This window comes from Mixophyes fleayi, chromosome 10, assembly GCF_038048845.1.
Source record: "Mixophyes fleayi isolate aMixFle1 chromosome 10, aMixFle1.hap1, whole genome shotgun sequence".
NCBI lineage: Eukaryota > Metazoa > Chordata > Amphibia > Anura > Limnodynastidae > Mixophyes > Mixophyes fleayi.
The window spans coordinates 58,026,815-58,041,084 of NC_134411.1; the positions used below are offsets into that span (position 1 = coordinate 58,026,815).

General features: G+C 39.3%; 1 protein-coding gene across 1 annotated transcript in view; it reads left to right on the top strand.

Annotated features, from left to right (window-relative positions):
• The window catches only part of CARMIL2 (capping protein regulator and myosin 1 linker 2), a 1,059,949-nt gene extending 1,046,227 nt beyond the window's left edge, over positions 1 to 13,722 (top strand). The window contains exon 40 of the mRNA XM_075188807.1: positions 12,296 to 13,722. Coding sequence (XP_075044908.1) covers positions 12,296 to 12,462 — 167 coding nt within the window. The 3' untranslated portion in view covers positions 12,463 to 13,722. The remainder of the gene's footprint in view (positions 1 to 12,295) is intronic.
• The last annotated feature ends 548 nt before the right edge of the window (positions 13,723 to 14,270 follow it).

Below are 14,270 nucleotides of genomic sequence, written 5' to 3' on the forward strand. Positions count from 1 at the left end.
ATTACTGGCTTTGAGGTTAAGTAGAGTGGTGCTGGAACTAATTCATCCGGATCAGATGGGATTTATGCCAGGCAAGTCCACGTCTATCAATCTTAGAAGGCTGTATACTCTCCTGCAGGTGCGGTCACCCTCTTCTGAGAGCGAAGTTGTGGTGTCCTTGGACGCAGCCAAGGCGTTTGACTCGGTGGAGTGGCCATACCTGTGGGAGGTATTGTCCTGATTTGGAGTGGGCCCGGAATTTATAAAATGGGTTAAACTTTTGTATTCACATCCAGTGGCGCGGGTCTGTGTCAATGGGCATCTTTCTCAACAATTTCAATTAGAGCGGGGTACTAGACAGGGATGCCCGTTGTCTCCGGCCCTGTTTGCATTAGCAATAGAGCCGCTGGCCTGTAAGATCCGGCATGAAAGAGAAATTGTGGGACTTAGATCAGAGCACAGAGAGGATAAGGTGGCATTATATGCAGATGATATGCTGTTGTTCCTTTCAGATCACGACACTTCCCTAAAACATTTGCTGCAGGTGATTGATGGATTTGGGTTTTTTTCCGGCCTAAATATTAATTGGGATAAATCTAGCGTGTTCCCTCTGGGATGGGAGTGTCCCGTGACAATGCCAGAAGGCTTACAGTTAAAATGGGCATCGAAATTCAAATACTTGGGAATATGGATCTCTAATACCCCCGCTGAATATGTAGAACTTAATTTGCGGCCCCAGATCAAATACATTAAAGAAAAAACTCATGTATGGAAGAAGCTCCCACTTTCTGTCTCCGGTAGGATCAATTTAATTAGGATGATGGTGCAGCCAAAGTTTTTATATATACTCCAGCAGTCACCTGTATATATTCCACCCTCCATTTTCCGATGCATTGATAGCTATTTGATTTCATTGGTTTGGGGAGGGGGAAGGGCTAAGGTCAAGCTCAGCTCGCTGTATAGACCCAGATCTTCTGGTGGATTTGCACTTCCTAACTTGAAATTATATTATTTTGCCTCTCAATTGGTCCACCTTAAGGCATGGGTTTCGGACCCCGATTACCATGAGCTACATTGGGTGTTGGTACACCAATTTAATTCTAATCACACTCCCTTACAGTCACTGCTGGCGGGGCGGCTTGGTATGCGGGCTCCTCCGCTCCTGATTCAGGCAGTTAAGATTTGGACAATCTGTAATAAAATAATGAAACAAACTGACATTGATCCATATACTCCTATCTGGGGGAAAAAGAAATTTGAGAAGTTGAATACAGTGAAGAGGGCCAGGGAGTGGTCTCGGTTGGGTGTGGTGTCGGTAGGTCAGCTTTATGATACAAATGTACTTAAATCCTTCGAACAGTTGGTTGGGGAATTCTCTGTACCCAGAACAATGTTTTATTCTTACCTTCAGTTACGACACGCCCTAAGCACACAATTTAAAGGGGAGACTTTGGTGTTTGGGGTGGATCCACTGAGGAAACAATTACAGGCCTTGGGTTATAGAGGTCTGATCTCTCGAATGTATTCATGTCTTCTGTATGAATCCACTGCAGATGATTTGGATGGTTTGAGGAATCAGTGGGAAATAGATATTGGCCCTTTATCAGACAAGGAGTGGGAAATGGTTACAGACAGTACTAAAGGTTATACTTCATCATTAAAATTTCAACAAATACAGGTGTTTATCTTACACAGGGCCTACTTTACCCCTATTAGATTGGCAAAATTTCGCCCGGATGCTACCCCTAACTGTCCGAAATGCAATTCGATCAATGCTAACTATTGGCACCTTCTATGGGAGTGTTCATGTATACAAATCTTCTGGCGAAGGATCAGGAGATGTATTCAGGTTACTGGAATTGAAGTGTCTCTTAGTTCACCGGCCACTTGTCTCTTTGGGCTCCGATTGAAGTGGAAAGTTAATAAACTGACAAAAATGTACATTTCACAGTTATTGATGTTGGCTAAGGTCTGTATAGCGAGGCTGTGGTTGGCCCCGACGAGTCCCACGGTTAAAAATTGGAAGGCACTGGTCAATACCACCATAAGGCACGAGAGATTTGTTTATACTAGCAGACAGGCTCTGAAGGAATTTGAGAATATATGGTACAGATTGTTAGAGTCTCCATTCTATCCTATGTCATCTAGTACAGATGCTCTATCTACTTAAATGTATGGCTACCGCAGTTCTTATAATAAGTATCTGAGTCCATGTAATAAACCCTGCATGTGTAACATACTTATGTATAAGCATTTACGATGTATGATCCTGAATGAATATAGCACATTTATTATTATTATGCTTTAATGTAATCTTGTAAATTCCGTCATTTAATTCCGATATGTATGCGATTGTTTTTCTTTTTTTTTTGTTGTTTAGTATGTTTATATCTTAAAAAATTTCAATAAAAATACTGGATTTAAAAAAAAAAAAAGTAAAAATTACCTATCTGTCCTTAGATTTGGTGGTGAACTTAATATAAAATAAAGGGAGAGGAAGAGAGAGAGCCCCCGATAATTTTCAACTCTCTCTTTCTCTCCCTACCAATTATAGGGGAGATAAAAAAAACTCTTGTGTTATTGGTGCACAACAGGAAAAAACCTTCTAGAGGGAGAACCATAGTGGAAAAACACCCTTTCCCGACGGTGTAAAGAGCAGGAGAGAAGAAAGAAGATAAAAGGAGAGAGAAAAGAGACAAAAATGGAGAAAAAGAGATAAGGCACAAAGGAATAAAAAAAATACAAAGACATCATGAAAGCAATTCCCATTCCTACAAAGTCCAAAAAACCCATACCCCCTTCCCTTAATAGTTCATCATTTATTGTATTTTAGTCCTCATATGTTGTTCTTCATTATGCAAGTTCATCGTGTTGTTTATCCAGTCCTTTAGAAGTATTAAAACAAAGTGCATGACTAATACCAATAGCATGAGAGCTATTACTGGATGAATGAGAAGACTGAAGAATTACCGTATATACTCGAGTATAAGTCGACCCGAATATAAGCCGAGGCACCTAATTATACCACAAAAAACTGGGAAAACTTATTGACTCGAGTATAAGCCTAGGGTGGGAAATGCAGCAGCTACTGGTAAATGCACAGCCTAAGGTCAGCATCTGTAATCCAGGTGACAGAAGTAACAAAGGCCAGGAGACACTTACAGAATGATTTACTGCCACCCAATGTGGTTATCTTCTGTCAGTAACCAGGGTCTAGCTAGAAAAAGATGCAGGTGCAGTTACTTCCAGCTATTTGTTGTTCAAAGATCATGGTCTAGCCCCACATTTGCATTAATGTGCGTGACTTTCACAAGTGATATCATCACCACTGGGCATGGTCAAACCTCGTCCACTTTAAACATTCATCCTTTGGTTTCATCCTCGCTTATGTTCTATATAACTGCTGACATTGATGAACACCAAGGTTGCATTTATTTTAAGTGTCAAATATTTTAATTTCCTCTGTTTAAATTAATTGGTTTGTGTATGAGGCTTTTATGAGGCCCTTTGGCTTTTTTTTTACCTTTTAATTTTCTTACATCAAGACATCAAAACTGATGTATTGGGGGATTCTAACCACTGATCAACACAAAAAACTCTGGAATAGGACATAATAAAAAAAAACCTCTAAAGCTGTTTCCTAATTACTTACAAATAATACACTGACATTAGCATCACTACATTAAATGCAAATAAACAATCTGCTAAAGGGAAAACAGCATCTGATAGAGAACAGCAGTCTCAGGGTAAAATCTCTGTAATCCCATGAAGCACAGTAGCAGAGCTCAGAAAAGACAACAGTAGCTGTAAACGGACAACATACCAGTGATGAAGACTCATGCAGGCCCGATTCAACATGCATGGGCTCTATGGGGCAACGCTGTGTGTGACGAGGGAAAGAGCTTGATGAAACAGGAGAGATTTGTTATAACAGCACTGTCCCCCCAATTACATTCAGGTATCATCCAGAAAACATGCTCCACACCACCTAACCAGGTCACTTACGCCCGCAGTGGAATGCATGTGCGTTCCAAATGCCGAACTTCCTGTCAGTGACAGGAAGTTCGGCATTTGGAACGCACATGCGTTCAACTGCGGAAGTTATGAGCCAAGGGACCGGAGACCAGGTAAGTTCACCCGTGTATAAGCCGAGGGGGGCTTTTTCAGCATAGAAAAATATGCTGCAAAACTCGGCTTATACACGAGTATATACGGTATGTTGCTTTCAGACTGTAAGCAAATATGCTTTCCCACTAAGATACTTTGGCATCTTCCTAGAAATCATGCACAACTTCAGTTATTTTTGGTGGCATCATGCTCCAACTTGATTGTAGCTTGATTCCTCGAGTACTTGAGTTTCTGCAGTATGTCTTCTTTGTTCCTTAAGTCGAGCAGCCAATTCTTGAGTTCTGAACCAAAACCAAGCTGAATTTTCTGAAGCCTCACATGAGTATCTGAATGGGTACCTAATCGCTTCTCTGGGGTCACTGGTGTTCTTTCCATTTCCTCAACTATATCAACACCTAGAGTGTAAGTAAGACTGCAATATACTTCTTAGAGAAGTGTCCCTCTTTGAGCGCAGTTAGTTGCATTTATGGTATGAGATGTATTTAGGATAGGGCTTTAGGATTTTGCTTTCCTTATATTATGGCTCATATCGTTCAGTAAAAACCTTTTTGTGTATATTAATATTATTTGGAATTGTTATGATTTCTTAATCTACCCATCTCAATGAGCACAGAAACGCTGTACTGAGCTAAGGTGGCTTGCATGTTTTTAACTTGGTTACGTGGACCCAGAGAAATTTACGCCTTCTCCGAGAGTCTTTCTTTGCGGTCATATTTAGCATTGTATCACCCAGGATTTCAAGGACCTGATGTGGTCCCTCCCAGTTTGCATCCTAAGGACCAGCCTTTCGGAAGGTCTTGACCAATACCAGACTATTCACTGTAGGCACGGTAGTCTCCCCCTTTAGATAGGGTTTGTTCAGCTGAATGGCTGTCTATGGCACAAGTTCTTTCAAGTTATGTTGCACCTGTTGTAAGAATACATCTCTGGCAATCGCCTCTTTGATAGGATTTGACATCTGTGGTTCACTGTGGAAGCAAAGTGACGTTTTGCGACCAGTCATGAGCTCAAATGGGGTGATCCCATGGACATTTGGCTCTACAATTATTTATGGACATGATTTCAAGCATGGACATTTGGATATACAATTATTTATGGACATAGTTTCAAGCATGGACATTTGGATATACAATTATTTATGGACATGGTTTCAAGCATGGACATTTGGATATAAAATTATTTATGGACATGGTATCAAGCATGGACATTTGGATCTATAAATATTTAAGGACATGATTTTAAAACATATTTGGATTAAAAGCTGCTGACAAAAGAAAGAATTCAGATTGGTGAGTATTTTGGGTTTTATTATTGTTATTACATTTATTTATTATTGTTATTTAAATTTGTGCTATGTTTTTACTGTTTTTTTATTTTTATTTAAAGTATGTGGTTTTAATGTGGGTGTTGTGGTTTTTTAACTTATTTTTGTGGAACTACAGGTCTCAGCCAGCCATGGGTGTCAGGCCATGATGGCACTTGTGGTTCTCCAAGTGTAGTTATAGAAGCATCAGCATGCCCAGACTGTTTATGGCACCCTGGCATGGCTGGGACTTGTAGTTCCAAAAACAAAATCTGTTGTTTTTTTTTTTACTTTATAATCACTTATATTACCCTACACCCACCGCCCAGGGTGTAGGAAGAGCCCTTGGGCTTTCATCACTGGCTGGTTATCCCTAGCGGGTGGGCCCGCACATTTTTTTGGGGGGAGCCCACTCCCTAGCGAATTCAGCCCAGCGCTGAACAGCCTGGGGTTGGTTTGTCATTATGGCAGGGAGACCCCTGCCGCCTGTCTCCCTGCTATAGTGCCAACCACCAGAGCTGGTTATGTGAAAATCGGGGGGGGGGGGGGGGGGGGGGGTGACACCACGCAAATTTGTTCCCGATTCTTCCATAACCGGCAGTAGGCTGGTAGCACTAGGGTTAATAATGCTCAGATGGGGGGTCTCCACGCATTTTTTTTTTAAACATTTATCTATTTTTAAACTTTTCACAGCCTCTGCTGTACAGGCAAGGCAGTGTAAATGATGTGTTTACTAATCACGCAGTTAGGATGTACCATGTTGTATCTAGCAATTTTTAAAGCAAACTCAGGAGAGTTTGCTTAATCGCTGCTTCATATATTTGAGATTTGTGTAGCTAGAGTAGCAAACAGCCGAGACTTTGATCTCTCTCGATTTTTGAAATAACGATTTTGACAGAAACACATCTCTGGTGATTTTATGTGAAATCTCAGGTTCATACATCAGCGAGTTTCAACTCTCCCGAGAAAATCTCTGGATTTTCAAAATCAGAGCTTTATACATTTACCGCCTGGGGTTCACTTGTGCACACACAAGACAATGTTGTGTGACAATTTCCCCTGTCTTTGACATACCTGACCAGTATAATGTCTTTTAAGAGGGACATGAGTTTATCTCGGCCAGGGTGTCCGAGGAGCTGATAGTTGAGTCTTGTCAGCTCTACCTGAAAATGTGCAGGATCAACTGGCAGGGGTTCTGAACCCTCATTGTTCGTGTGGCACAGAATGCCCTGTTTAATTGCACAATAACCTTGTGGTGTGGTAATGTGGGGTATCAGAAGAGGATCCTTTTTCTGTACCCCTTCAAACAACACTGGGCCTTCTTCCAGAGTCTTGTTATGTGTCGTCACTTTAAAAGATGATACTTCTTTGTAATCTGGGTCTCAGAAAATCCAGATACCGCAGCCAATTTGGGCGCTTCATCTGCAGAGTTATTACCCATGACAAGGGAATCATTCCCTTTCAGGTGTGCAGGAACTTTAATGATCACAGCCTCTTCAGGATGCATCATTCCCCTTTCTCATAACTCTTTGAGCACTGAAACGAGAGCCAGCAGTTTATCCTGGCTGTCTGTTGCAGGTATTCAAGTGTAATGTCAGGGACCGCACTGCATATGAGCTGTCGCTATATATATAGTACATGCTCCTGAAGGTTGAAGTAGTAAGGCTTCCTTTACTGCCTCCAATTCTGCACTATTTTCCGACATGTGACCAGGTAATTTAACAAGACTTTGAAGCCCTGTGGTCTTATCCAAGACTGCATAACCAGTCACATATTTCCCATCCATGTGAGACCAAGACCCATCAACAAAAATTACTCGATCATCTGGATGTGTTATTTATCTAAACAAAGGCATTGTTTCAACATGTGGCATTTGTCCACAGTCGTGTTCCGTCCCTGCTGTGTTTAGCAGTTGAGACACTATATATTTGGCTTTGTGACTTACTTTGAGATTGCGCCCACTCAATTCCATTATTCATCTCCAAAACCTCTGTTGAGAGACACCAAGCAGCATGTCCTGGAGTAGAAGGGTTAATGGAGAGTGTGAGGTTTGTATAATGAGGGGTCTAAAACCCACAATATGTTCTGTCACTTTAACAGCATAATTTATTAAAGCCAGTTGTTTTGCACATTCATCAAAACCTCTTTCTACAGGAGAGAGAAGTCTAGAGAAATACCCTAGTGGTCTGGTCACAGACCCTTGTAATTAGACTGTTGATATCGACTCTGGTCCGGCGTGAGCCTTAATTTCCAGCTCAAGTAGTGCAAGTAGTTCACTCTGGTTTTGTTCAGTGAATAGAATTGTAGGCTGTGTTATCTTACTAAGTAAATGCTGCACAGAGAGAGAGACTAATGATATAGTTGTATTTCAACAGTGTGTTGGGATTTTATGGCTTTTTATCTTACAGTATTTAGCCATAAATCAATCTGCATATGATAATGATGTAAGAACATTCTCCATGTCTAGGGTTTCTGCACTGATCATTTGTTAAGCTGGGTACACACTACACGGTTTTCGTCCAATAATCGGCTTAATCAGCCAACATACGACCGCTCGTTCAAAAGTCGGGTCAGTGTGTGTAGTGACACGATGGTCGAAAGTCTGGCCATATGGACGATTGTCGCCTCATTTGGTTGGTCGTACCGTTTAATATTTTCGTTCCAATCTCGTTTCCGTTGTGTAGTGTGTATAAACTTCCGAACGATCCACAACAGTGAGTACAAAATTACAGTCATTGCTCACGACAACATGGCTGTAAAAAGTCACTAAAGGGACGTCCGCTCTTCCCTTTATCGTCCTAAACAAGGCTAGTGTGTATGCAGTCCATGAACCGAGCGATCTGAACATCGAATGCATGTAAAATCAATCGACATAAAAAGTTGTTGGAAAATTCTGTAGTGTGTACCTAGCTTTAGAGTCGATAATGAGCTATAGAAAGTTGTATAATAATAAAAGTCTTTAATTTTAACTCCATGTTGTATAACTTGCCAGTTAGCTATAGCTCAATCTGTATTCAATGAAAGTGAGTAGAGACGTACTTGAAGTTCTCTACATCTCCTCACTAATGAGGAGATGTAGAGAACTTCAAGTACGTCTCTACTCACTTTCCTTATAGACATAGATTGCAGACTCTGACAGTTTGTATTATAGCAATAATATGTTGAGTTGAGATACTCTTTTATTATATGATGTTAAATTGATTGTAGTTCAGTCCACATTAAATAATTGTGTGTAAGCGTGTTTCATTTCAATCTCTGACACTCAGACACATAATTTCCAGAGGTTTATCCTTTTCGCCATCACAAAAATTAGATTGTTTTGTAATAGAATAAGATTTACACTTATACACACTACTTCTGTTTAGATATTTAAAAAAATCACCAATGTTGGAATTAATTTCTAAACAAAGAAGAAATTGAAGCACTGAAAACATTGGAGGAACTCCAATCCGAAAGTATCAATCCGTAAAGTGCCACTCAGTCAGATTTAAGATCATCCAAAATAAAGAAAAAGTCAACTTTCTTTCCAAGCGCTGCTATATGTCCACAAATTAAAACGTACATGGACATGGTATCAAAAGAATTAGATACCCTTGAAAACATTATGACCACATTCATAATTAACTATCCAGGAAAATCATGCGCTTAAAGAAATTCAGAGTAAGGAAACCATTGTTATAAAACCCTCCGACAAAGGAGGGAATATAGTCTTTGGTCTACAAAAAAAATATCTAAAAGAAGTCTACAGACAAATAAAGGACACTAATTGCTACAGAAGATTAATCATCAACCCTACGGCCAATTTTCTTAAACAATATCAAAAACTAATTCAAGAATCCCACAGTCAAGGAACCATTACTAAAACGGACGTAGATTTTCTTTGGAAAAATCCCCACACTATACATATTGCCGAAGATACAGTCATGGCAAAAGGTTTTGAGAATGACACAAGTATTGGTTTTCACAAAGTTTGCTGCTTCATATGTATTTCATATGTGTTAAAGGCTTTTATTGACAATTACATTAAGTTTATGTAAAGAATCAATATTTGCAGCGTTGTCCCTTCTTTTTGAAGACCTATGCAATTCGCCCTGGAATGCTGTCAATTAACTTCTGGGCCACAGAAGGCAAGCTCAAGGAAGACAGAAACCTCCCGTGGTGCAGAAACATAAAAGTACTCACACAGACATTACGCCATCTAAGCAGTAATACTATCACTTAAAGATATATTACCATTTATTATTATTCAAATTAAAGTATTTTACTGTTAACACAGAAAACCCTGCATTCACAGTTCACACATATATGATAAAATATTTCAACATAAGGTAGTACATCAATATAAAATTAACCCTAGGTTCACCACCTTTATTCCTTACACTATCCTTGCACTATTTTCTTTACATATGTATCTTTAATAAGAATTAGTATTTATAATATGGATTTAACTTAATTGATTTCACAGATATCAAACAATAGCCACACAGTTATATGTATATACATAGTTAAATCAACAGTACAAACACATATAGCTTTATAGATATATATTATTATCAATGATACTTATCAAATCCTTGTATCCTTGATCCAATTCTTTGTCTGCAATGTAAGGAACGTTCCTGTAGTATTGAGTCCTTTTCTGTAGTATACTGTGTCTTTCTCTTTCTGTAGTGTAGTGCATATTTTCTGTAATGTAATGTATGTTTTCTGTAGTGTAGTGTATGCTCATTGTCCAGGGGCAGGCAGGCAGGCAGCAGAGAACGAGGGGGAGTCCCAGCCACCCCAGCGGCTGTGTGTGTGATGATTCACCACACGCACGTGGATGCTGTGTGTGGGCCAGAGGTGATGATGTCATCACCCCTTGTGTCTCTCCCCACTGTGTGCGTACCGAATTGAGTTGGTACACACAGTGGGGTTCCTTCATGTGACAGCAAATGCGCAGTTACAGTGTGTCCATGCACGCACCGATCTCGGCGTGTGCACTGTATGTACTGTGCATGCACGACCTGCGCATATGCAGTTGGTCCCTGTACGTGTGCGCGCCCACACCACCCCCTTCACAATGACCCAATGCCATCATGAAACTTGTCCAAATCTGAGCTCATTAACTTTCCCCCAACTAATATCACTACCTCTCCCCATATCTCCTTCACGATTGGCAACTTCATGCTCTCCTCTTCTCCCGATGACCGCTGATTTGGTGTTATCATTGACTCCTCCCTCAGCTTCTCTCCTCACATCCAATCCCACTCCAAGTCCAGTTGCCTCCTCCTCCGCAATATTGCCAATATACACCTCTTCCACACTCATAAAATTACCAAAACCTTGAACCACCCTCTCATTATCCCGTTTTGATTACTATAACCTCTTCCTCACTGATTTTTCCTTCATCCACTTTTCCCCCTCTACAATCCACTCTAGACTATTCTTCTTGTAACTCCAATCCTCACCTAACTATCCCTTCCCCTCTTTACATATCTGATCTTGTCACGAGATGCACACCAGCTGATCCACTCCACCTCAAAGCTAAATCTCTCATCCCCTCTTATAACCTCTTCTCACTCCCATCTCCATGACTTCTCTTGCACTGCTCCTCACCTCTGGAACTTCTTATCTCACCCCACCAGACTCTTCCCCAACCTAAAATACTTTAAAAGCCCATCTTTTCAAGCTTGCCTAACCTATCCACCCAGACCCTAATTTCCACTCCATCCACCCACCACACTCACTTGTGTCCCATTTGCTCCTATTGTCTTTTACTTCTCCCTCCTTCTAAAATATATGCTTTCATGGGCAGGGTCCTCTCTAACCTATGTTTCATGCCTGTCCATCTACCTTGTTTGTTGCTGTGATGTCCTACACTGAACTATTTGTGTGATCACTATGTTGATTGTTTACTCATAAACATGGAATTCATACTTGTTTTTGTGCTGTCTGGAAGAGCTCGGGCACTACTCATACTTGGGCTTGTACCACATGTCCACATGTTGCTATTATGCCTAATTGTATTTGTGATTATACTTATGTTTATTCATACATTTGTTATGTTGTAATAATGTATTTGTATGCCAACTATCTGGTTCTGCAGAATCAGTGGTGCCTTATAAATAAATCATGAGGATGGCATGTGGAATAAAGTCTGCTCCTCATGTACCACAGTGTCTATGTTCGTGAGAACAAATAGGCCCCGATTCCACATATTGTTCTTTATTTTGCTTAATCATCCAGTTATATATTCATATTTTTACTGCAAATTGTTCAAGAGGATAAGGGTAAAAATTGAAGAGTAGGCACGGAAGGAAGGGAACACGTTTTTTTTATTATCCGCTACTGAGATATCTTTCATTGGAAAGCACAGCAAACTTATGACTTCCATAACTTTGAAGATTAAAAACATGAACCACCTTATTAGGGGAAAACAAGCAATGTGAGTTAAAATTTTTGGGCAGACAGACTTAGAGATGGGAAGGGGGAGCACCTGATCTCAAATCTAAATTGCAGTATAAATGTAAGTACTTGTATGCTACATGCAAAAGCATTAGGGGGGGACTGTCCTGTGGAAACAGTGATGCATGGGAACCTCAAACAATGCCCTCATCTTAATTATATTAGTCTCCACAAAAAAAAGTTCATTATCATATTGTCTCCACTAAGTTCTCTTTTGTCAGGGTCATATTTGAACTGATGGTTTGTGGACTTGGGCTATTGCCACACTATTTAGCATAATGCTTTGTTATATGTCTGTGTTTGGTTAATACAAAGTTTTTTACTGCATTTATAGAAAATCTACCGTTTCAAATATTCGAACACAGGATCTGGAAGTGTGCCTTAATGCAGTACTGATTTTCACAGTTGCTAACAACTATATCTTGACATCTTTCACAGAAACTGACAACTGGGACCACAGAATGAAACCAGCACATACAGAGCACACGCAAGCCACGAAGTCTGAGGGGAATGTAAAACTGAGTCATGTAGAGACTGCACAAAACACAGCCATAGACCAAAGAACTGAGCTCCTATCAAGTCAACCTCCCTCTGACAATTACTAATGAAAAATGTATTATCCAGTGTTTCTATTTCTGGGGAAAGTTGGGTGTGGATGAAAACAATTTACAGGTTATTAAATTTCCAGATTATTTCACTTAAGATTGGCAGCTCAACTATTTTCATGTTGCACTGACAAATCTTTAGTGACTATTTTCAGAAGTTGAAGGTTCAGTCTCTGTTGTAAATTAACAACAGTGTTTCGATATGAATACATTAATGGGTTTAAATATTCATGTCAGACTGGGTATAAACTACAAACAATAAAACCAGTGTATTGCGCTCAGTTGCCTATATACTTAACAAGAATATTTCATTATCAATTTATTATATTTGTCTTAGCATTAGTTGGGTATATAGTAAATTGAGCGCAATACACTGGTTTTATTGTTTGTATGATATACAGGAAGGGATTCCTGAGTAATTGCAGCTCTTGCTTTATTGGAGTTGAGCGCAGATCCTATTTTCTTTTTTCATGGGTCTAAACTACAGAATTTTCTGATCAATGTGTTATCTACACCGATTTTACTAGAGACTGAAAAAAAAAAAAAGTCCCGATCAGCATGCTGATTCATACGTACACACTATACATGTTTTAAAACATTTACCCTCAGATCTGTGCTCTTCAACTGTCATAACCGTCGACTGAAAAGTTCATGACTCTGTAAATTCTATGGAGATCCTGATTGTGAGTGCATACACACTGCAGGATTGAAAGTATGTCGTTCCATAGCTCAACGAGATTTATAGTTCTCTTGAACAATCAAATCAAACAATGGTCGGTTGCTTTGGAACGACAATCGTTCATTGTCTAAGTGAACACACTTATGCAATATTGGGACGAGTGGTCATTTATCAGGTGAATGGTAATTGTCTGAAAACACTGTAGTGTGTATCCAGCCTCAGTTTAATTTAGAGTCCAATACCCTAGATATAGTGTATACTTGCAATGCTACAGAGGAATTTAAGGCATTAAGTAGATCAGTTTTGAAATTAGATGTTTAGCATTTAGTATTATGCTGTCTTTTTTAGTTTAAATGTCTGTGCCAGTTCTCTCCACATCAATCTAAATATCATTAAACCTATACAAGAAATATATTTGTCAGGGCTACAATGATTACAATGTAGAGTTACATTTTTTTATAGGCATCTGCATTAAATAGGAGCTGTGGGGACTTTTTATTATTACATTATTATTAGATAGATTTTCCATACACATATACAGTATATATGGCACGAAAATAAAGTTTATTTTTATTATTACATTAAGCACTTGCTTGGTATTTGATTGCAGTGTAATTCGGAAATTTTCAGATGAAAAATTATTTGTAATAAGACATATTATCTATTTATAGATGACTCTCCACATACTGAATAAAATAAGCACATTTTATTAGTTTATGATCATACCTAGATTTTTAGTAAGCAAATTAATATATTGGGGTTTATGCATTCTGGGGGTAATAATGCATAATAACTACACTTTAGTGCCTTCTACCCCAGTTGCTGCTAGTGGTGTTAATAGCAAAACTGCATTTTAGGTGACATTTTCCTTTAATTAGACAGTATTGTTTGACATAAAATCAAATTTTATGGGCAATTGTAGATTTAAAAGATTTGCCCATTCCTATTACCTGTACATTGAGTGGCATACTGTAGAAAGAATTCAAGCTATGTTGCTTATTTGTATCTGAAGAGCAAAACTATAGTACAAAAATATACTTTTAGCTCAACCGACTGATGGTCCGATCAGTCTGGCTATTCTTGCTTACACACTGACACGATTTACCTTCAGATCTGTGTTCTTCATCTG